The sequence below is a fragment of the Mirounga leonina genome, unplaced genomic scaffold, assembly GCF_011800145.1.
Source record: "Mirounga leonina isolate KUSES-001 unplaced genomic scaffold, KU_Mleo_1.0 Mir_165, whole genome shotgun sequence".
NCBI lineage: Eukaryota > Metazoa > Chordata > Mammalia > Carnivora > Phocidae > Mirounga > Mirounga leonina.
This window is the reverse complement of record NW_023270415.1, coordinates 29936901-29959370: the sequence shown is the minus strand read 5'-3', so window position 1 is coordinate 29959370 and position 22470 is coordinate 29936901. Positions and strand designations below refer to the sequence as shown.

General features: G+C 44.0%; 1 protein-coding gene across 1 annotated transcript in view; it reads left to right on the top strand.

Moving 5' to 3' along the window:
* The window catches only part of ZNF704 (zinc finger protein 704), a 196019-nt gene extending 179177 nt beyond the window's left edge, over positions 1-16842 (top strand). The window contains exons 8-9 of the mRNA XM_035011420.1: positions 5870-5967; positions 6672-16842. Coding sequence (XP_034867311.1) covers positions 5870-5967; positions 6672-6783 — 210 coding nt within the window. The 3' untranslated portion in view covers positions 6784-16842. The remainder of the gene's footprint in view (positions 1-5869; positions 5968-6671) is intronic.
* Positions 16843-22470: the final 5628 nt, after the last annotated feature.

Sequence of the window (22470 nt, the reverse complement as noted above, 5' to 3'; positions counted from 1 at the left end):
GTTTTATTTATTCATTTGCCGACACAAGATTTCCTGAACATCAGGCTTTAATAAGTTCCCTGGGTAAGACATCTTCCCGGAGGTGTGGAGTGGAGAAGGCTGTTCTGCCTAGCTGCAAATGTAACTAGAAGTGCAGTCTTTTCTAGCTGAAGGCCGTAGACATAAGGGCAGGGAGAAGACCCTCATTAATTACAGCATTCTTTGAGCTGTTTTTCCCGAATGACCACGCCTTTTCTTCTAATTATCTGCATTCTTTTCTCTGTCTTTTCATGACAGAAAGCTGAGAGTTCTTGACCCCGTATGAGTCTGCCCATACTGCCATAACAGAATACCATAGACTGGATCGCTTTAAACAACCAAAATGTATTTTCTCACAGTTAAGGAGGCTAGAAGTCCCAGGCCACGCTGCTGGCTAATTCAGCTCCTAGTGAGAGCTTTCTGTGGCTTGTAGAGGGCCACCTGCTCGCTGTGTCCTTATATGGCCTTTTCTGTTGGTGGAGGCAAGAGAGGGGGCGCAACACAGGTGGAGAGAGAGCCCTTGAGTATCTCTTCTTATAAGGACACTAATCCTGTTGGATCAGGGTCCCAGCCTTTTGACTTCATTTATCCTTATTTACTTCCTTAAAGACCCCATATCCAAATATAACCACACTAAGGATGAGAGCTTCAATATATGAACTGGGGGGGGACACAAACATGCAGTCTATAACAAGCCCACGGAACCAAGAGCGAATCAACCTGCGATCCAAGGGCCATTCCAGGAGGGCGTCAGGCTGGAGGAGGGTGTCCAAACCTAAAATAGCAGTGCTTAATTATCAGACGTTTAGCTGGGTTTGTTTGTTTGTTTGTTTTTAACACCTTGAGGGAGGATTCAGAATAATATAAGAGATTACAACCAAGACAAGGAAGCTGGCTTTTCCATTTGAGAGAGAGAAAATCACAAAGAAAAGAAATCTCTCCAACATATTTACAGAGGGACACAACATTCTTAAGACTGCTCTGGTGGGCGCCTGGGTGGCTCAGTTGGTTAAGCGACTGCCTTCAGCTCAGGTCATGATCCTGGAGTCCCAGGATCGAGTCCTGCATCGGGCTCCCTGCTCGGCAGGGGGTCTGCTTCTCCCTCTGTCCTCTTCCCTCTCGTGCTCTCTGTCTCTCATTCTCTCTCTCTCAAATAAATAAATAAAATCTTTAAAAAAAAAAAAAAAAGACTGCTCTGGTGTGAGGCTCAGATGCAAATCCTGACTCTGGCATTTACAAACTGTGACCTCTATTCAGTCACATGACCTCTCTTAAGCAATGCCCTCAAATTTAAACCACTCCATGGAGTTGTATTTTTTTTTTTTAAGATTTTATTTATTTGACAGAGAGCACAAGTAGGCTGAGTGGCCCACAGAGGGAGAGGGAGAAGCAGGCTCCCCGCTGAGCAGAGAACTCGATGTGGGACTCAATCCCGGGACCCTGGGATCATGACCTGAGCCGAAGGCAGACGCTTAACCGACTGAGCCACCCAGGCGCCCCTCTCCATGGAGTCGTATCGTTGAGCACAGTGCCTGGCACTGACCAACATGGAGCATTCACTAGTCTTGCTGCCTGTGATGTGTCTCATCGCTAGAATACAGTGGTCGGGAGAAGTGTATTCTCCCTACCTGGGACTGACTGATATAACCCATATCTACCCAACATGGGGGAGAAATTAACCATGATTTCTGCGGACTAAAGTTCTTGAAACTCTTCTGAGGTCACACCTAATCAGCAGAAAAATGAGAGGCTCATTGTGTGTTGTGCCTGTGTGCTCCCCAAGCTGTGTGTGAAACTCCATTGCTGTGTGAGCTGTGCCTTTCACAGCAAGGTAGCCAGGACTCGCTCTCATGAAGCCCAGGAGGACCCAACACCCCCACCCCGATTTAGACCCGCGGGTGCTGCCCCACGACCTCCACCAAAGCCCATGTCAGGAGCTGAGTCCTTAAAGACTGAAGAAAAACGGTTCTCTGGAAAAAAATAAAATGGAGATTATACTTCTAAAAATATTTATCTATTTGCCTATTTCTTTTTTTTTTTAAGATTTTATTTATTTATTTGAGAGAGAGAGAATGAGAGACAGACAGCATGAGAGGGAAGAGGGTCAGAGGGAGAAGCAGACTCCCTGCCGAGCAGGGAGCCCGATGCGGGACTCGATCCCGGGACTCCAGGATCATGACCTGAGCCGAAGGCAGTCGCTTAACCAACTGAGCCACCCAGGCGCCCCCCTATTTCTTTTTATTTAGAAAAAATACCATATAGTACTCTCCGAGTCTACTATATACTTAATAGAAAATGCCCCAAAATAGAACTTAGAAACAGTTAAGATATAAAACTAATAAAGATTTTTTAAAAACGAAGATTGAAATGTGGAGACCACTGGGAGAGACGGCCAGCATCGTGCTGTGCAGGGCTTTACTTTAGGGCACACCGTATTTCCCTCAGCTCCGTGGCAGGGTGGAGGGATGGAAAGAGCAGTGCCTTGACGTCATTCAGAGCTAGTTCCAAGGTCAGCTGGTACGAGACGGCCTGTGTTCAAGTACTGGCCCCACCGCGTACTGTGCGGCAACAGACTGAACTTCTCCACTCCCTTATCGAGGAGGTGGACACGATGGCCATCTATTTATCCTAGGGTTGCGGTGAAGATGAAAGCAGATAGCACTCCAAGGCACTTCGTTTAACAAGCCCTCGCTAAATTACTACTACTGCTACTTCGAACTCCGGGATGCTCTGCGGGCCACCTCCTGGCTCCACGTCTAAATGATCTTATCTGCAAAATGCAGATAACAGCACTTCACTGGCAGGGGTTTTGTGAGGATTAAAAGAAATGATACCTAAACTAGTAGCCTGCCTCTCACATTTGTGAGCACTAAATAAATGTCCGTTCCTATGCCAGCTACCCCCTCCCCTTCCCCAACCTCAGCCCCCGCTACAATAAAAAGCTTTCAACCATGATTGTCTTGCTATAAAAAATCTCAAGGAAAGCTCACAAGTTAGGTCATACTGGTCGTCACACAGAACTGAGCCACAGCCAACATGTGATGCGGGTTCTGGCTTCCGCTGCGTTGCACCCCATAAAACCCAGGTCTGGGGTGGATCGGCAGGGGCGGCTGCTGGACAGGACTATACATTAGGCCCTGAAAGCCCGAGTTAATAAAGCCATTAGCAGGAGTAAAGACTGTAATCAGGGGTTATTCCTCCATAGTCCTCAAATGGTGTCTTTGGAATTTTCAAAAGCCTGGTCCTCGCTCCTTCCTCAAACCAACCACATCATCAGTTTTCCCATTTAAGTAAGTGGTACCACCATCCCTCCAGCTTCTTGGGCCAGAAGCTGGGATTCACCCTTGACTCCCCTTGATTCACCCCTGATTCTTTGAAAGATTTGTCTTCGTTTTTTCCCATCCTTCAATGTGTCCCAGACTCTGCCTGATTCTGCATGAATCCAGCCCCTTCCTACCACCACTGCCACGCCCTAGTCTAAATCACCAGTACATCTTTCCCCCCAGATAGTGCAAAACCTCTTAACTAGACTGCAGGGCTCCTCTCCAGGCTGTCTCCAATCCATTCTCGAAGGAGCCAAAGGGATCTTTTTAAAGCATTAATCAGATGTCTCGCTTTCTTAATATTCTCCAATGGCTTCCCTAGCACTTAGAGCAACATTCAATTCAAATTCCTCAATCGCAGCCAGGAGGTCTTTCCTGAATCTACCACCTCCTGTCTTCCTACCCCCAGCCTCCACACAATGTCTTCTGGCCCCTTTGGCTCTCTGCACCTAGGAGGCCTCTGTCATTGCTGCCCCTTTCTTCAGAGTGCCGTAAAGATAAAAGGGAACCTCTCAGAGGGACTTTTCTCACCACCCTAAATAAGTAAACGCCCTCTCCCTTCATGAGGCTTTGCCTATTGACCTATTTTATTTTCTTCAAGCACTTATCACTAAAATGATCTTACTTGTTTGTATGTATTGTCTGTGTCCCCACTAGAATGTATGCTCCATGAGGGCAGAGACTTGGCATTGTTCACCGCTAGGTACCCACATTCTAGAAGGGTGCCTGGTGCATAGTAAGAACTTCATAAATATTCGTTGGATGAAGAGCACCCTGTCATCTCATATCACCTCACATGAAAGGGGTGTGGCACTTTTGCACAATTTAGAAAACCTTCCAAATTGTCAACCAGCTGATGGACGTTGGGTCACTGTCATGTCAACTAAACTTCTCCTAGTTCTCTCACTAAATAAGGCAGTATTCTTGGGATTCTATGAATTCTGTAATAATTTTTAGATTTTTAAAAATTGTCTCGACCACTTAAAACAATTCATATAAGCACATTCTAGATCACCACAGTGGCTGTGAACACCTGAAGCATTCACTCCCTCTGGTTTGCTGTAATGCACCCTGGTCAGGGATGGGATGCAGGGTGCTGTAGGGGGGAAGGAGGGGTCGAGATTCTGCTCCTGGAAAGACCTACATATCTATCCATGTCAAATGTATACACTGAACTCCAAAGCTTTTGTTTTTAAAAAATTATGTATGTTAACTCACCTCTTCTGGCCCTCACTCCTACCCAGCTTTAGCAAAATATTAAGACCAATGGTACAGAATAATTCAGAATCATAGCAACAGTGGTTTAAAATGTTAGGTTTTTACTTACCTGTTTAATTTTTTGAATTAACATCTAAGAAGATAATGCTGATGTATATTCCTTTGAATTGAAAGAAAATAAAAAGTGCTAGTACCTGTACTAGAGAAATTCAGTTCTATAAGTATGCCTTAGGAATGTTCCCATGACTGTTCATTGGCCATGGTACTTCCGTGGCCATGTTGGCTTCTAGATAATTAAGTGTCTAAATTCATTACATGTCTGCTCTTCTATATATGGCAATGCTGTATATTTTCTTGAAATATCATTTATCTTTTCTTATAAAAACTCGTTTTTTGTAGCTGTTGAGGATCCCAGGTGCGGGGAAGATATTTAATGTCAGGAGAGCAGATGATGCAAAGGGTCTGGTAAGAGGTATAAGAGGAATCAAAAGCCAGGGGCCCTCCTGTTATTATGACTGAGAGGCAGAGGTGTAACAGGGTCAGACACAAGCCTTGGCATCGGTAGAGCTCAAGACAAGCGCTGGCCCTGCCATTACAAGTTCCATGACCTTGGCCAAGTTCCATGACCTTGGCCCCATGCCTTGGTTTCCTCATCCATAAAGCAGGAACAAGAATAGTACTTACCATGTGGGGTAGTTGTGACATTTAAAGCCATTGTCAATGAACCTGGCATGTAACGAGTGCCCAGTAAGTGTTTCATGGATGACATTTGTTCTTGACTTGCTTGGACTCTTTGCTTCTAGTCTTTATTCCCGTTTGGACCCCACCATCTGCTGTGTGGATGTCTTATGCAACAGGCCATTTATTTAGGGGCTGTGAATGATCTCGTAAAGCAAACAGAGGGCCGACGTCCACACTGTGTCATTGCCATTGACTGGCTATATAATTTTACACAACTCTCTTAACCTCTAGGGATTTGTCTTTTTTAAAAAGGTAGATCATGAGGCTTAGAATAGGTGAGACTATACCTTAAGGTTTGGAATATTATTCAAGTGAAAATATGTTACTATGGGCAACTTGGAATACACACGTGAAGTCATGAAGCTTTTTTAAAGTATTCATCGTTGCCGAGTCTTTTCTGCTTGGGGAGGCGTTTAAATTTCGCCACAAGCATCACCATATCCATGTTAACATGTGTTTCATCTCCATGTCTGATGTTGACCACTGCCCATGTGGCAAAGGCTAAATAAATGCATGGTGAGGAGAACCTGTCCCAACAAAGAAAACTTTGTTTTCCATGTCCTTGCCAGGTGTCACCAACACATAATCATCCGGTGGGCACAGGAGAGCAGAGACAGCACACTCACACGGTCTTGTCCTCGCCACCCAGAGGGACGGTCAGCCTGAGGTATGACTGCTTGAATCGCCACCCTCCTCATCTCAAGGGAATTAACTGAAAAACAGAAGAACAGCAAGGAAGAGAGAAACCAGAGATACGATGTTCCATAAAATTTCCCTGGAATGGACAAAACACCCTTTCTTTCGTTGCCATGGTTCTCCCCACCCATCAATTATTAATGAAGAGTTGTTGTTGTTGGGGGGGTGCAGTTGGTAACAGTTTGCTGTAAGTTTTCTCGAAGAACAGGTAATGGTGATTACTGGGTCTATTTAAAGCCATATGGCCTTAACCTCTGTATTAAAAGAACTTTAAAATATAGTTTTTAATACAGATCAATGAGAAACGCCTCAAATGTCCCTTAACCAGAATGCTAGAAATTTGAGAAGCAAGAGACCACCTGAAAGCACATACTTAAAACTTAAAAGAATAAAGCTCCCTACTGGTATTTTTTGTATTTACTTGTTTAATTCAGTTTGATGAAGAGGGACAAGCCCCCAAATGGACAAGTAGAAGCTTGAGAGTTACAGTAGTCAGTAGTAACAGCTGAGCGTGGTGGCCGCGACAACATCCAGCAGGTGTTCAAGTCCTAACCTAGCAAGAACCCTTATTAGGTTTCTTCACACTGTTTCTTGCTCTTTTGAGGGATCTCAAGCCCTCCAGAGAACGCCCCCTGACTTTGTCCGCTGCATAACTGCTCCTTGCCTGTCTTGCAGGAAGCCCCGGGGAGAGGGCAAGAAGTGCCGCAAGGTGTATGGCATGGAGAACCGGGACCTGTGGTGCACAGCGTGCCGCTGGAAGAAGGCATGCCAGAGGTTCACTGACTGACCCCTGGGGCCCCCGAGCCCCGCTGCCCTCGCCTTCCACTGCAGGCTCTGGAAAAGCGCTTTTTCTCCCGAACAAAAACACACTTGAAGCCCAGGAAAAGCACTTCCAGGAAACTTGGTGGAATGACAGCAAAAAAAATAAATAAATAAATAAGGTCACCACCCTCACTGCTCTTGCTGAGAACCCAGCGTCGGGCAGCTCTATTTTTTTTCTCCTTGAAAAGAAAAGTCAGCCTTTTTTTTTTTTTTCCTGTATGTCTAGGTCTGAAAACTGTGGACTTCCGTAGCAACTGAACCAACAAAGCCCGTTTTACCTAGAGAGGAGGCATATTTTGATAAGCTTTCCAAATAATGCCATTTCTGAGATTTTTTTGCCATATTAAAAAAAAAGCTACACGTTATTCAGTAGCGTTTGTACAGAGGACAGTACCTGCTTTCATTGTGAATAGTATTTTCCCTGTTTTCCATTTGACTTCTTGGAGCAGTGCACATCATGACGTGTTGCTAGAAAGCGCAGCACTCTGGGGATCTCTTCTCTGTCTCGTTTGTCGGTTTCTCGCGTTTTGAAGAATGGCCCCGCACGGAACCGCCACAGAGCTGTTGGCCTGAAGGGCCCCAGAGGGCGTCCACTCACAAAGAGATCACCAGCAGACTTCAGCCCCCAGCTGAGTCCAGGACATCCGGGAACACCTAGGAGTCTCCGCTTTCTAAGAAGCCCTTGCCCGGGAGGCGTGGCGGCTCGTTCTCTACCAGCCGCGGCTCCATCAAAGACTGGCATGGGTGGCCATCTGGGTAAGCCTCGATGCTTCTTTCAGGGACGCAGGGCAGACAGCGGCCCGGGTCTGTTGGTCACTGCTTGTCTGACAGTGTCCTTGCCAGGTTAGCGGGTCATCGGGCCTTCCCTCAAAACTCCACCCCGGACCGGTTTCAGAAAAGGTAGAGAACTCGAACTATCCCCACAGGACAGCAGAGCACAGCCTCCACGTCCCCATCTGTTCAGAGGGACATGTGAGGTCAACAAACCAACATCTATTCTGAGTGCACTTTCATAGGTTGTATGCTTTAGCATGTCCGGGAGAGGGGTTCGTGAAATATAGAAACATGATATGGGTACATGGGAGGTCCCAAACTTTATTTTTCTTATAAAAATATTGGAACTGTTCATTAAGAATTTGCTCAGAGGGGAACATATAGAACACCAAAAGGAAAATGCATGTTGGTATAGGAATCTCTCAACTTAGTAGGACCAGGGCTCCCACTGCATTGCTCTTGGCAGGCTTTCTAGCCTGGTATATATGTTTGTTTGGTTGGTTGTTTGTTTTGTTAGTAGTGCAAAGGGGGAGGGGAGTAGTCGTCATGCTCTCTATATAAGCTCATCGTCTATCTATCCTACTCTGGATTGCCCTGCTAATGAGTTATTTTTCCTATACCTATGCAAAGAAGTAAGAGCACCTTTCAGGATGCACTGTGTCAGGACTGGGAGCCTACGATCAGCCATAGGAATGTTCAATGAAATTGCACAGAGCAAAGTTTAATATATGTTTAGAGATTGTACATACACTTGTTTTAAAGAGTTGAAAGAAGTCATCTAGTAATAACAAATATCCTTTTCCTTTTATAATCGAGGGAAATAGAAGGAGGTTCCACGGTGTAATATCCACAACCTATGCGTTCATATATTTTTGGCAGTTTTATTTTTTAAGCTTTCATATGACTTTTTAAACATTGTTCCTTGGAAAAAATCCTGTTTTCCTCCACTTATTTTTATTTCAACAACACTTATTTCAAGAGGGAAGGAAAAGAGCTTCATTTAATTTCATACCATGATTACCAATCACTAGTAGCTATGGCACCAGCTATAATGTGTTTTAGTATTTACAAGGTCAGCCAGGAAAGGGCATTTTTCTAAGGATAGAAATCTATTTGCATCCTCAATCCCAGCATGTCTTTTCTCCTTCCTGGAGTCCTGATGCTCTACCTATAGGCACCCTCGACTGTGACATGATGCTCTGGCCTGGCCCAGGAGGCCTGAGCTGAGGGTAGACTGCCCAGCAGCCACAGTGAGTCCAGAGCTGATGAACCCTTTGAGCAGGTTCCCTGTGGACAGAAGTGATGGTTGGTTGGGATGCACTCCCAGAGCAGAGGTTTTTCTCTTCGGTGAGGCTCCCTGGCCTGTGATCCTGGGATTAAGTCCCTCATCAAAAACAAAATGAGGAGGGGCTAAATCCATCCTCCCCACCCCCTAGAACTCTGGAACACAAGGAGGGAGAGGTTTCTGCTGTGGAGCAGTCCTGGACTGAGGTTTTGTGGCTGTCCTCCAGAGATGCAGCCCATGATTAGTTCCGAGCTCTGGCCTGGAGGGGTCAAGCTCAGTCCTTACCTGGTCTTTAGCTAATGAACAGGTATAAGCAGAAGTGTAGAGCTGAAGGCAACTTCCCTGGGATTTCTTCTCCTTTCTAAAGCCTTCTCTACACATACTCTTCTGCGTCTCCTACCCACATGGGGACTCCTTTCTGCCAACCGGCCCAATCTCTGTGTACCTTCTTGGCTTCCAGGTGTGCACAGACCCTCAGTAGCTTCCTGCACACACAGACATCCATTCTTTGTATCAAGGCATGTCATAACTAGAGACCCACCAAAATTCACCTGGCTGGCCTTGGGAGGGAAAAAAAGGGGGGGGGATTAACTTCTTGCAAGCCACCCAGAAAGTGATGAATTGCAATATACAGCACTGATTGTAAAAGCTAAAATTTAAAAAAAAAAAAAGACATAGAGCTATTTTGTTATATTTTGGAATTAAATGAAGTGCCAAATTAAGCCCAACATTCGTTTTCTGCCATCTCTGTGGTCCCACATGCTTTTATGTCTTCATTTGGCGAGCGGAGACAGGGGATGGGTGGAAAGGGCAGTCCCACAGCATGCTGGCTGGTTAACGGGAGCTCCGTCCATCCCAGGGACCTCAGACACCTGTCTGTGCAAAAGCAATGGCAATACAATGGATTCTGGACCCAGAGTATTTCTAAAGAAGGCATGCTATAGTCTTCTGACCTTTCTCTCCCTTGATCCCCCCTTCCTTCACAAAATAGTTCTCATCTCTGTCTAAAAAAGGCATCTCATAGTAATGGACAGGCATTCTTCAGGTAGCTACAAAGCAAAGAGAGTTCATCAGGCTGTAGTATTAAGCCTTAGTCCTTCCCAGAGGATGTGCACCCAATTTATGGGAAGCAGTGTGACAAGCTGGAGAAAACACCGGGTAGCAAGTGGGTGGGTTGGGGACCAGAGAGGAGATATGAGAGGTCTATGGACATCTGGCTCCTGCTCATCTCCTTAATGCTGGTCAGCCAATGGGGATTGTCCCTGGGCACCTCCAAGGGAGCTGTCATGTTGTCCCCCAGGAATTGCTTGCCGGAGCAAGAAGAGGCTCCCTTAGGGGAAGCAGCTCTGCCCAGGGATACAGGACCGCCAAGCACATCTCAAGGGGGCACGGACTTCCCACCCCCTCGCTGGCTGGCAGGTTTCCTCATTGGTTGGGAAAAGCCAGCGTCAGGAAGAAGGCAGTGGGTTTCCACCCAATGCATGCTCAGCGGCGGAGTGCCTGCAAGCAGATCCAAGCACCAGGGTGCCCTTCACTAGACCATTCCTTGTGCAGTCGTAACTGTATTGCCGATGAAAACTTGCAATAGACAAGGATGGGGGTTACAGTTCTCCGGCTTTCCAAAATCGTTACCTGAGATAGTTACATGAATGTTGCAAGAGATTTCTGAAACTAAAATGCCCTCTATCAGATTTCAAGATCATTTGAGTTTCAGTTGGCTTGACTCCAGTGTCCCACGAAGCCACACTTTGAAAGCCGCCCTGGGTTCTAAAGTCGCCGACGGTTGAACCCATTTCCTCCTTCTTCAGACTTCATTGGAAAACGAAAGAACAGCATTCACTTGAGAATGTTGAGAGAGAAGTGGCAAGGATTGTACCTACAGGAGAGAATACCTTGAGAATAGTAGCAAAACACTGTAAATAATATTCATTTCCTCAGGGAAAATTAAAGGGTATGTGAAAGATAGATCTGGAAGATCCTTAGAAAGACTTTTATTATCTCTAGAGTCTTTTCGAGTCAGAACAGTTTAGTGTTTTGGGGTTTTTGTTTTTGTTTTTGTTTTTAACGAACAGGATAATTATTTCAAGACAAATTTACATGAACTGGACCATACCAACTTTTTGAGGTGTGGAGGAAAGCTCTATGAGAAAGAGCTGTTTCTTTGTAGCTGAGGCTGACCTTTGAACCACAGGCACGCTCCCTGGCGGGTGTTCACAGACTCGTGTAAGGCTTTTTCTGAATGTAATTGTGAATACGAAGCCTTGGTGTTCCTCTTTCTAATCACCCAGTTGGATGACTGCACGCAGAACCCCGTAGGTGAGAGCTGTTAAAGACGCACGTTTTGCTTTAGTAGCATGTTAAGGAGCAAACTTCCACGGACTTGTGCGGACAAGGTGCTGCTTTTTCTCATGACCCTGTAGACTTTCTATCGACCACATCAACTGTAGCATTGACCTGTATGAACACAGGGAAGGATCTGTGCATACAAATGAAACAGAGCAGAGTTCATGAATATGGATGAGGATGTGACTCCTTTTGGAGAAGGCGCTGGGTACACGGGTCAACTGGAAATTTCATTTCTCTCAGAAAATACCCCGACCGGCGGCACACACACTCTCCCTGTTCCTCATACCTGTGGGGATTCCTCCATACTGGAACTGTCCCGTTGTGTCTTTTTGCATTGTAACTCGTCAAACCAGAAGTCAGTAAATAAAATGAGATTAGCACTTTTAGGTACCAAGTGTATGACTAAGTAATGCACACCAACAGAACAAGAAAGTATAAAATGGACTTAAGACCGACCGGTTTGCTTATTGTGACTGACTTTGAAAAAGCCCGTATCCAATGATATCCATGCTTTAAAAGGTGTACCTATCCTGGGACCGGAAATCAAAATGGGCATTTTACTTCTGGTCCTGTTTTGTAAATAGTTGCTTTTTTTTGAAGACAATCTCATGTTTTATAACTTTTCCTGTAGGTCTGAGAATCACAATGGTATTGTGTTGTGTCAAAATGTAATCTTAAATACGATAATTATAACTTAATTTTCCAAATAAGACAAGAATTATACCGCTTTAGGCTTCTACGATTCTAAGGGACATGACACTTTTATAATAAGCATTAGTACTTAACTTCTCACGTTAACAGAACTGGAAATATTTTACAAGATGCCGTGTTTTGTAATCACAAAAAACATGAACATTTTGTGGGAAATGACCTTGGTTTTATACATTGTAGCTTATTTTTTAAAATACAGTATTTACCAGACAGGAAGTGTTAGTATTATAAAGCAATTCCTGCTCTCCAAACAAAGGGCTATGCCTCTTTTAAGCAAGTGTTTTGATGCATATCTTTTCAATGAACCCTCTGCAGCAAGGGTAGAAATGCAGATCAGACGGAAAGAGTATTATAAGAGACTCAAGCTGGCAACAGCTACTCCTTTTATCATTGCCAGTGTGTTTGCGAAGTATGACGGAAAAAGACACTTTAAGAATCATCCTACGTATCTTAAATCGGAAAAAAAAATGTTAGTAGATATGCTTGCAGGCAATGGGAGAAATATTCTTGGAAATTCTTTAGAGTAAAATGAGATTCTGTCACAAAGACAAACTTACCACAAACCTTCATTTAACTAGCAAGTATCATCGGGTGGTAGTTTCGCAAACCATGGTATGTAAGCCCAAAGATAGAATTTTTAGGCGATCAGTGGTGTTTAAAATAAGTTTTTCCTCAGCACTAACTCAATAACCTTAATTTCCTTATCAAAGCAAGTGCTTGATTTGTCACGAGAAGAACGAACAGACATGCAGGTTGCGATCAGAAAGTCACTGTGTTCCCAAGAGTCGGGAAACAAGGGAGGGAGCCATAGAAAGTTTATTAACTGCACAAATAATTTTGAGCTTTGCCAAAACCATTTCATAATGCTGTACAGTTTTTTTCTAGCCCACTCACTGTTAAAAAAAAAAAAGAAAGAAAGAAAGCATCTTTTCTTTCTAAGATTTCAGTAACTCAAAAGCTAGACTAATTAGCAGTATGCAGATAACATCAAAAGTAAAGCTGGGATAGAATGACCGTATACCCATTGGGCAGCTCCTATGAAGTGGTCAGAGGGTCACCCAGACCTTGCTTTCAAATAGGCTTTAGAATCTGCACACATGAGGACTAGAAATGCATGGAGATAGGGAAAACCACGTACAGCCTCGACTCCTGGTCTCTGAGATGAGGCAGTCTGCAAATCTCTATCTTCATTCCCTTGACTATCTCCACTGTTAGCATGAAATCCCCAAGAAGTGCTTATTGCTGTATGGTTTTGAACCAAATGAGTCTTGCTTCTTTTTGAAATAGAAGCTTCCTAATGGTTTATAGCAGAAGCCTTAGAAAAGCCAGGCAGGATCTGTAAATGAACGATTCAGGTCAGGCAAAACAGGGACACTACGGAAGAGTGGAGAGACTTGTCAACCAGAGAGCGCATGCCCCCATTGCCTGGGGCACCCAGCTCTAGACAATCAGAACCATGCAGAAATCAGGCCCAGGGCTACTAGATCTTCTGACTTGGAAGTAAGATGTTACCTGACATTTAAGTGTTGACAACTCAAATTCTTGGCCAACACTGTGCAGACCAAAGAGAACCTATATATGGGCAGAGGCAACCTCTGGCCACCAGTCTCACCTGTTGGGGAAAGCACATCTCACATCCAACGGCCACTGGGTCAGGTTCGTCCCTCAGCCCCACAAACTCACACATTGGCACTATCTGGGCCACTAAAATCAAAGAAGGGAAAGAGGTCAGTTCTCCCCAGAAATCATTCTCATGGAAGACTTGAATATTAAAATATAGTATCCTTAAGTTAGCCTTGCCTCTGATCAAAATATGCTAAAGTACTATCCGGCTCACCTTCTGCCCCCTTCTGGCGGCCCAGGCCATGCCCCAAAGCATGGAAGAACTGTCATCCCAACTTAAGTTCTCACCTACCGTGACCACTGTGATGAGGGGCTGGCAAAGAGCAGGCTCGTGCCTTCAGAGAAGGCAGCCAGGAGCCCCTGGAGTCTGAAATAGTCTGAGAGTCTGCTTCCTTGTCCCAAAGCCCTTCGCCAGTCCCTCCACACTGCTTCCCACTCCATCCTGCCTCGAGAGTTTTCATTCCAGGGTAAAATCTCCATCTCCAATATAGCAACAGCCTTGTTTCAGAACTAGTAGGTATGTTAGAGTGTCCACTAACCCCCAGAATGGAGTTTTTCCACACAGAAAACCTTAGCACCTTTGTCTGCAGGCAAAGACAAAATGGGAATAAATGTGTCATGGAAAAAATTAGAAGTTGCTTCTTTGGCTCGGATGGCCTAAGTTACTTCAGACTGTATCTTACACCAGAGTCCTGATGGTATTGGGATAATCGCTAACCCTTTCACATATATAATAAAGTAGGTTTCTTTCAGATACATTATTTCATTTGACCTTCCTAGGGATCCAGTGTAGAGTAGGAATATTTAGGATCCCCTCCGAGGCCACACCACGATAGTGTTAAGCCTGGGAGTCAGGCCTATCACTGCCTGAAGGAAAGAGGGGAAGGGCTTGCAGACTGAAGTCTTCTAGACTCCAAATCTAAAAAGACCCAGGGACCCACCTGGGTCTCAACCCACCCTCTCAGCCCAGGTCCTTCAGCATAGAAACTAAGCACGTGTTCATTCCCGTTGTCGCATGCAAACTTAATCATGGCCAACAGCACCCCTTTAGGCTGCTGCCGTGCCCCTACTCCCTAAGGTCCAACCATCTGAACGGTTACTTATAGGAGTTTCTTAGCTAACGTGATGTTCTGAGTAAAAGTTTTGACTCCTTGGGAAAAAAATGATTTTGCTGCTACCGTTCAACATTTGTTCTCCATGTAAACGGAAATCGATGCCAGAAAATTGAAAAGCAGCTCAAATTTACAATTTTTAATGATCAAATCCAATGCAAAGTTGGAAACACCCATGAGATGCTAAAGTCACGTTTAAATACGAATGCAATTTAAATGACATTGTCAATGCCTGAGATCTCTGTCAGGGTGAGTGACTAAAAGGCTGTCCAAAAAAAAATAAAAGGTTGTCCAATAATGAACAGGTTTCACGAGGCCCTTCTCCCTTTACTTTACCAGGCTTCCCATCGCGAGTTTAGGGTAAAGTCACTCCCAAGGAGTGTAGTCATGGAACTAGAAGGGGCCTAAGCCATTTTGGCCTGCATGTACTTCATTAACAGGCTTTTTTGACAAATGATGCGTTGTTATCTGTGGAGAATACAGTGCAGGAGTTGGACACAGCTGAGCTCTCCTCCTCTGCAGGTGAAGAAGCCTGTTTTGCAGGGGTGAGCACCAAGGCCCCCACAGTGGCAGGGCTTCGTGAATAAGCAGGAAGCTGAGGTTCCTAAAGAAGATGACCGTAGATTCTGAGCGAAGGCGGAGATTGTGAGTTCAATGCTCAAACTGTCATCCTTGTTTCTAAAAAATGTTCTTTCATATTGGGCGCCGTCCACGTCATTATAAATGGCCAGCTTCTAAAGAAAAGGGCCCCTTTATTTATACTATGAAAATGTTAAAAAACGAATTCTTGAGCCTGATTAACTGTTACATTTACTCACGAGGGGCAATTCCCTAAATTTTTAATTCAGAAGATTCACCAGAGTAGAAAGTAGCAACTCCCGAAAAGGGCAAGAGAGCTGTCATTAAAGAAGAAAATTTTCTTTAAAAAAAAAATTGCTCATCTGCTTCCTTCTGAATTCTTTCTACATCTCTGACTCAGGAGGAAAACCAGGACTCTGGAGAAGAAATTGAGCTTAGAGAGAGAGAGAGAGAGAGAGAGAGAGAACAGTCCCCGTTCTGGTGATTAGTCTTAACCAAACACTCCCCCGCCCCCCTCCCCGAGCGCCATCTTGGCAACCACCTTGTGTTCACTTATGTAACCTTACTGAGGCCACACTGTTGTTAGTTATGTTCCCTTCCCCAAATTCCAAATTAAACACTTTTGCTTCTGTGCTGCTGACTTCTTTCTCACTCTTAAATTAAGCTCCAAGGGGATAAATATGACTGTGACTTGTATGTGAGGCTCAGTCTGTGAGGCTGCCCTCTTCTTTCCGAGAAAAATTTCCATCTCTCTGAACAGTTTTGGGTGATCATTCAGAGAGCATACAACCTGCAACACTCATCACAAAAGACTCAAACAGACTCGCTGATAAAGAAAGACAAGGCAGATATCCAATCCTTTCACCTGGATTCAAATCCCTTCACGCAAGTCACCTACCCACCAGGCCCGTCCATGCGGAAGGCCAACTGTGTGATCAGACTACCATGGAAGGACAGAAGAAGAGAGCTTCACATTTTAATTTCTCTGGGCCCTGACCTCTGCCCACAATTATACGACATGAAAATTGACTTGGCCTTTATTATGTGAAAGGAAAGTGGCTCCTGCAAGGTATAATTGCTTTAACTTTATATCTATGCAAGGAGGAAACCACTCCAGTCTGCTCTCACATTAAGCACCTGTCCCTCACCCTGGTGGCGCCCTCTTCCCATGCTTTGGGCACACACGGCCAAGACAGAGAGGAAAAAGGTAGAGCTTTGGGGGCCAGCAATGCCAGAGTTGGAATTACCCCTCAGGGATCTACAGTGTAGTGTAATTACAAACTGCCTCCTCTCCAAAAAAAAAGGATGCATCACTTTGCAGATTACAAACCCTTGCTTTGCTTTTTATGTCTTTTTATTCTCTTCTCTGCTAATTGGAAATCAATGACTGTGACTTGACCAAGCCCTGTGATGATAGCAAAGCCCCTTCTTCCAAAGTATCCCGACTGTCTGGGGAACCTCTGTGATCACTGGTAGAAAGCTTTAGAATAGACTTAGATTTTTAGGAAAGAACTCAATACCCCCAAAATGTTCCATGACTTCAATAACTGAAAACGCTCTGGGTGTAAAACAACCCAGAAATGTGGATTATATATGTTTTTAAAAAAAAATGCCATTAATCAATATTTTCCTACAACATGACCTAGAATTCCTATTTTTATAATCAATGGTTGGACGATGGTCAGCCATTTAAACATATGCTCTCTGGAATAACCAGATACTAGTGTAGTTTCCAAAGTGTTTCATGTCTCAAAATCTATATACTTAGAAGAAGAACTCAGGATAAGAAAAAATCGCTAGGTCCCAAAGGGTTCATGACCATCATCAAATGCAACTACCGAGTGGCCTACGGTCATCTTTCTCAAATAAGGGGGCTGGGGAGCGAGAGAACAACAGTTACCACAAACCCTCCGTTGCCCTTAGTCCATGGTAAGGTTTAAAAAAACAAAACAAAACAAAACTCTACTTTTAAAAATTAAGCCATCTTTCAAATTGTTTTCTACACCAAATCTAAAATGTTAAAACGAAATTATAAAACATTTCAAATGGGGTATTTAGTGGAAATACTGTCAGTAGAAAGCATTGCTTTTCAGTGCCTGCTGAACGAGGTAAAGCCAGAAGGAAGAGCGAGCCGCGGGCCTTCCTGCGTGATGTTAATGACAGCGTTAACTAGACAGCGGCCTCATCTGGGCCGTGGGCACTAATTCCAGAGCAATGTGGCGACACTATCCGATTTTGAGAGATCTTTTGAACTACAATCTTACCACCATTTGGAAGTAAGTACTTGCTTACAAAAGGTCTTTAATATTAGTGAATGAATGTATAAAGTTACAAACTATGCATTTTCAAAGAGTAACTGTATTTTGTATCAAATCCAAGTAAATTTTTTTCATAGACTTATCACAAACACAAATTATTCAGAATAAACTTGAATGCATAACATTATGGGAATGTGGGACTCCCATCTATATTCTTCCAGCTGATATTTTTAAAGACAGTGCATTGAAATTTCAGACTCTAAACAACATCAGCTATTAAGGTAAATAAATAGGAAATGGTTTCTAGTTTACTTCTTAAGCAGAAATGAGAAATGCTGGTTGTTACAAAACGTGCCCGGTTTTTTTGAAGGTGGATCTTCTAGTAACGCTGGCTTAACAGGAAGACAAACCTGCATGAGGTGAATGCACATCACATTGGATAAATATAGCATTAATAGGTTATGTCTGTTGTGTTTAATTCTCAATCTGAGAACAAAAACTACTCTCCGAAGGGTTTGGGTTCTAGCATTTCAGAGAACAAAATATAAAAATGCTGTCCATCAGAGCAAATCATTAGGCTTTTTTCAAAATTACATGGAGATAATTACTTACATTTCTGGAACGTCCGTACAGAATATACACACGTTTCTTCAGCCTTCTTGCTGATTTTTTAATTCCATGAAACCTTTCCCCTAATAATTTAACCTTGCTCCTTAATTAGTACTTTCCTACGTTACTCCGCATGAAAAAAACAAAAACAAAAACATTCTTTCCCTTCATCTGACAATGTTGAAATAAAGAACTCCATTTCTCTGCCATTCTAGTTCTCTTCTCTGTCTGTTGAGAAAGTTTCTCAACTGTTTGTAGAACTATGGAAAATATGGAAAAACACACTTCTAAACCTGGTACTTATGGTTATACTGGATATGTTTGCTACCTATGTAGAAGTTTTTGGGGGTGGGGATGTGTCTTTTTATATGATTTTTAGCCAAATTCAGATGTTCTGATACTACATTTCTGAATACCTATTTGACTGTAAATACAGCCTGTGGAGGTTCCGGTTAATACACCTTTGACGTGACTGTTCCTCAGCCATGCCCAGTGCCAGCTTTCGGCACATTGTACATAGATTTGTTGGATGTTTAAATGATGTTGTTTTTTCTAAATGCTGTTCTCTAAAACAACTTTTTGAATGTTTTTTGCTTTCCATTGTTTGGGACTTTGTGTGTTGGTTTAAAAAAAAAAAAAAAATGTTTCCTAAATATCTAACACCAGGAAAAAGATTTCAAATAAACTGGTGCTAACTGAAATAGAAGAAAAATTTCAGATGTGAAGACTTAGCATATGAAACATTCACACCAGTTAAACTAAACTGCACTTTCCCAAGGGGACAGCTGGTATCGACCTGCCGTGGCCATCAGGAGGACCACAGAATGTGTGTAGTTTCTGTGGCCCATTTAAGTGTAACGCATAAAAATGGCGCTGTCCCCCAGATTTGAGGATTTGCCACGCTGGTCCTATGGAAGCATTTAAGTAGAAGTAAAGGCTTAGAGTAAGAATCAATTTAGTAATAGTCTTCTGGTCTTTGGACTTTCATGTTCTGTAATGCTTAGCTGTAACAATGAATATGGTGTTGCCAATGTAGTCTGACATCATCGTTGACCTGTACTTACCGCGTGTATGGTTCTACCTTGGGTTGCACTGACACATGCCAAGCCGGAACACTGGACTTTCAATAAGACCATCCTGACTTCTACAGTGTCCACACACATGAATTGAAATGCACTTGTAACTGGTTAATTACCATGGAGTCTAACTTCCACTTAATAAAAGTTTTTGTGTATCTGCTTCTACTGGGGGGCCGTTTATTTAAGTAAAGGATAACTAACTTATACCCAAGAAAGGCTCACTGAGGACAGAGTGTTGGAGGTTTTACCTACAGTTGTGAACTTAATTTAAAACCAAAGGGATGGGGTGCTTGCTTGGGTGGCTCAGTTGGTTAAGCATCTGTCTTTGGCTCAGATCGTGATCCCAGGGTCGTGGCATCCAGCCCCGCACTGGGCTCCCTGCTCAGCCAGGAGTCTGATTCTCCCTCTGCCCCCTGCTCATGTTCTCTCTCACACTCTTTCTATCTCAAATAAATAAATAAAATCTTTAAGAAAAGAAAAAAGAAAAAAACAAAACCAAGGGGATGTCTTCCCCATATCAACATTCACCATCAAAGCTATCTTTAGAAATATGGAAGACACATCTGTCTTCTAGAGTTCAGCCCCAATAACTACAACTCAAACCCATTCCCTTGGCCATGACTGCCCAGATAAGTCAGCTGCTTGCCCTGTGCTGCTAGTCCTGCTGTACCAGGCATGTAGATAAAGCCTGGCAAACAGAGGAAAGGAGATGTCTATTCTGGTGCCAAGCCAGCCTGCAGACCCTCCCCCAGGCCAAGGCTGGGTCCACTAGAACTTGATATAGTCACCTACAAGAGCCAAGCATATGTATGTGTGCAGTGAGACAGCAGGCCACAGATTTGGGCACAAATCCAAGTTTTGCCTCTTGCAAGATAAATAACTAGACAAGGGATTTAACCCTTGTAAGTGCTGTCCTTATCATGGGACATGATAATGAAAAAGAGGAGAACAAATTAGCCTGGCTTGGGCAATATCTTTACCCACTCCTAGTCCAATCCTCCTTGGTTGGAGTGGGAAGGATTATGATCTCTGTCCTACTGCCTGGTTCAGAGAAGGTCCCACATCATGGGGCGATTGTGAGAACTACCTGAATTAACATGTCACCATGCACAGAGAAGTAGCCCACAAATGGAAGCCAAAATACTCAAAAACTGGAACCCTCAGACATCCAGAATGAGTGCTTTCAAACACCAGAATTTTCTTTTCAGTTTCTTAAAAAGATTCTTTCTAAAATAAAAATGTCCTGGCTTAGCAAATAGCTTACACAGCACATCTGGATGTTTTCCTGGTTACCCCGATCATCATTATTTCATCCATTCATAGAATGAGCAGTATAGATCAACCTATTCCAGAACTGAAGGACTGTGGAGTCAGACGCCCAGTGCCTTCTTCCATGCCAGCCCCAGCTCCATCCCCAGCCCCAGCCCCAGCACCGGCTCAGCTCCTGGTCACTGAACCCCTGTGATTTGCTTGTATTCAGCACATGGTACCCTGAGCCCCTTGCGCTTTCCTGAGATGTGCTAGAACAGGAGGAAGTAAGACTAGCCTTACTGAATTCCTACTGTGGGCCAGGTGGTGTACTGGATGCTTTCATGTGGTCAGCTCACTTAATTCCCACAACAGCTCTGTGTGTGGGGACTGTCACCCTCATTTTATCCAGAAGGAAACATCTTCCAAAAAAGTTAAGTAACTGGCCCAAGACCACACAGCCCAGGTGGACACCGGCATCCCTGCCCCTGCCCAGTGGATGTTCTGTGTCTTTAGGGACTATTAGCATATGAGTCTATTGTGACTTATCTAAAGCAGAACTCATCTCTTTTCTCTGTTTATTGGCTTTCCTCTACTCTTGAACCAGGCGTGGGCTGCTCGTCACCCCATCACTGCTTCCCATTTCCTCCCAGTCATCCACCTTTTTGCCACCATTCATTCTCATCTCTTCTGGCTCCTCTCTCCCCAGAGTCCGAAGCCACTGCAGGGACAGCTGGGCCCCATATTCACACCGAACAGTTAGAGTTCTCCCTGTGCTTCCCCACGGCATGTCTGCCAGGCCCACGGCCACATGCATGCCAGCCCTCTTTCACAGCATAGCATCCTCAGGCCTCCCAAAGACGGTTTCCAGATAGGTAACTCCCAGCACCTACAGTTTTGCGATGAAAGAGGATGGACATAGCACCTCCATGAATGGGGCTCAAACTGCACCTGCTTGCTCCTCCCTGGCTCTCCCTGCAAGGCTCCAGGAAGCTATTCTCCGAGAGCCACTTTCAGAGGCTGTGTAGCCCTCAGGGTGGGAAGCAGGAGAAAATAATTGAGAATCGGGACTATAGATGTTGTCTTGCAAGGTTATGTGTAAATCATCTATTTGCAAAACACATTTTTACCAAATGCTCATTATCTAACGGGATGCTGCATAGCAAAGTCTCCTGAAGAAATGAATTATTTTACGCCACTGGGCATATAGGAGGTAAGCAATAAATTTTTTAATGAATAAATGAACAGACTGGTCAGAGCGTTTCTTCAGGCTCTGGATATGCTCTCTGCTTTCAATCTACCATTGCCCAAACAAAGCAAAGTGGGAGGAAGTAAGTGAACATTTCAAAGACTGCCATAGACATTTATTTGGCCTAAGTAGCATTTTTTAAAGTTTCTTTAGAACATGTACTTTCTCAAAACAGCCAACTCCCAATGACCATATTGATTACCTAATAATTACCCAACACAGGACAAAGGGTACAGTAACATCCACTGTTTTTAAAGTACAAATCCTTGCACATAGCAAAAATTCAATAAGCATGTAAGCAAAAAAAAAAAAAAAGTGCTTCTAAATGAACTAAATTGTGAAATAGGTCGGCACTATTAAAAGCATGCAGAGTGGGGTGCCTGGGTGGCTCAGTCATTGAGTGTCTGCCTTCGGCTCAGGTCATGGTCCCAGGGTCCTGGGATCGAGCCCCGCATCGGGCTCCCTGCTCCGGGGGAAGCCTGCTTCTCCCTCTCCCACTCCCCCTGCTTGTGTTCCCTCTCGCTGTGTCTCTCTGTCAAATAAATAAATAAAATCTTAAAAAAAAAAAAAAAGCATGCAGAGTAAATGGAAGGAGACCACTAGGATTTGAGTCAATAACTCAGGAGAGAGAATCTAGGCTGACACTGAGACGTAACAGACACTATGTTATAATGGGCAGCAGGCTGTTACCGTGATTGTTTATTTGCTCGTATCTAAGTAATATAAGTACATAGTAAAAATAAAAAGTCGAGGCAGTAGAAAGCTGATATTGAAAGCAG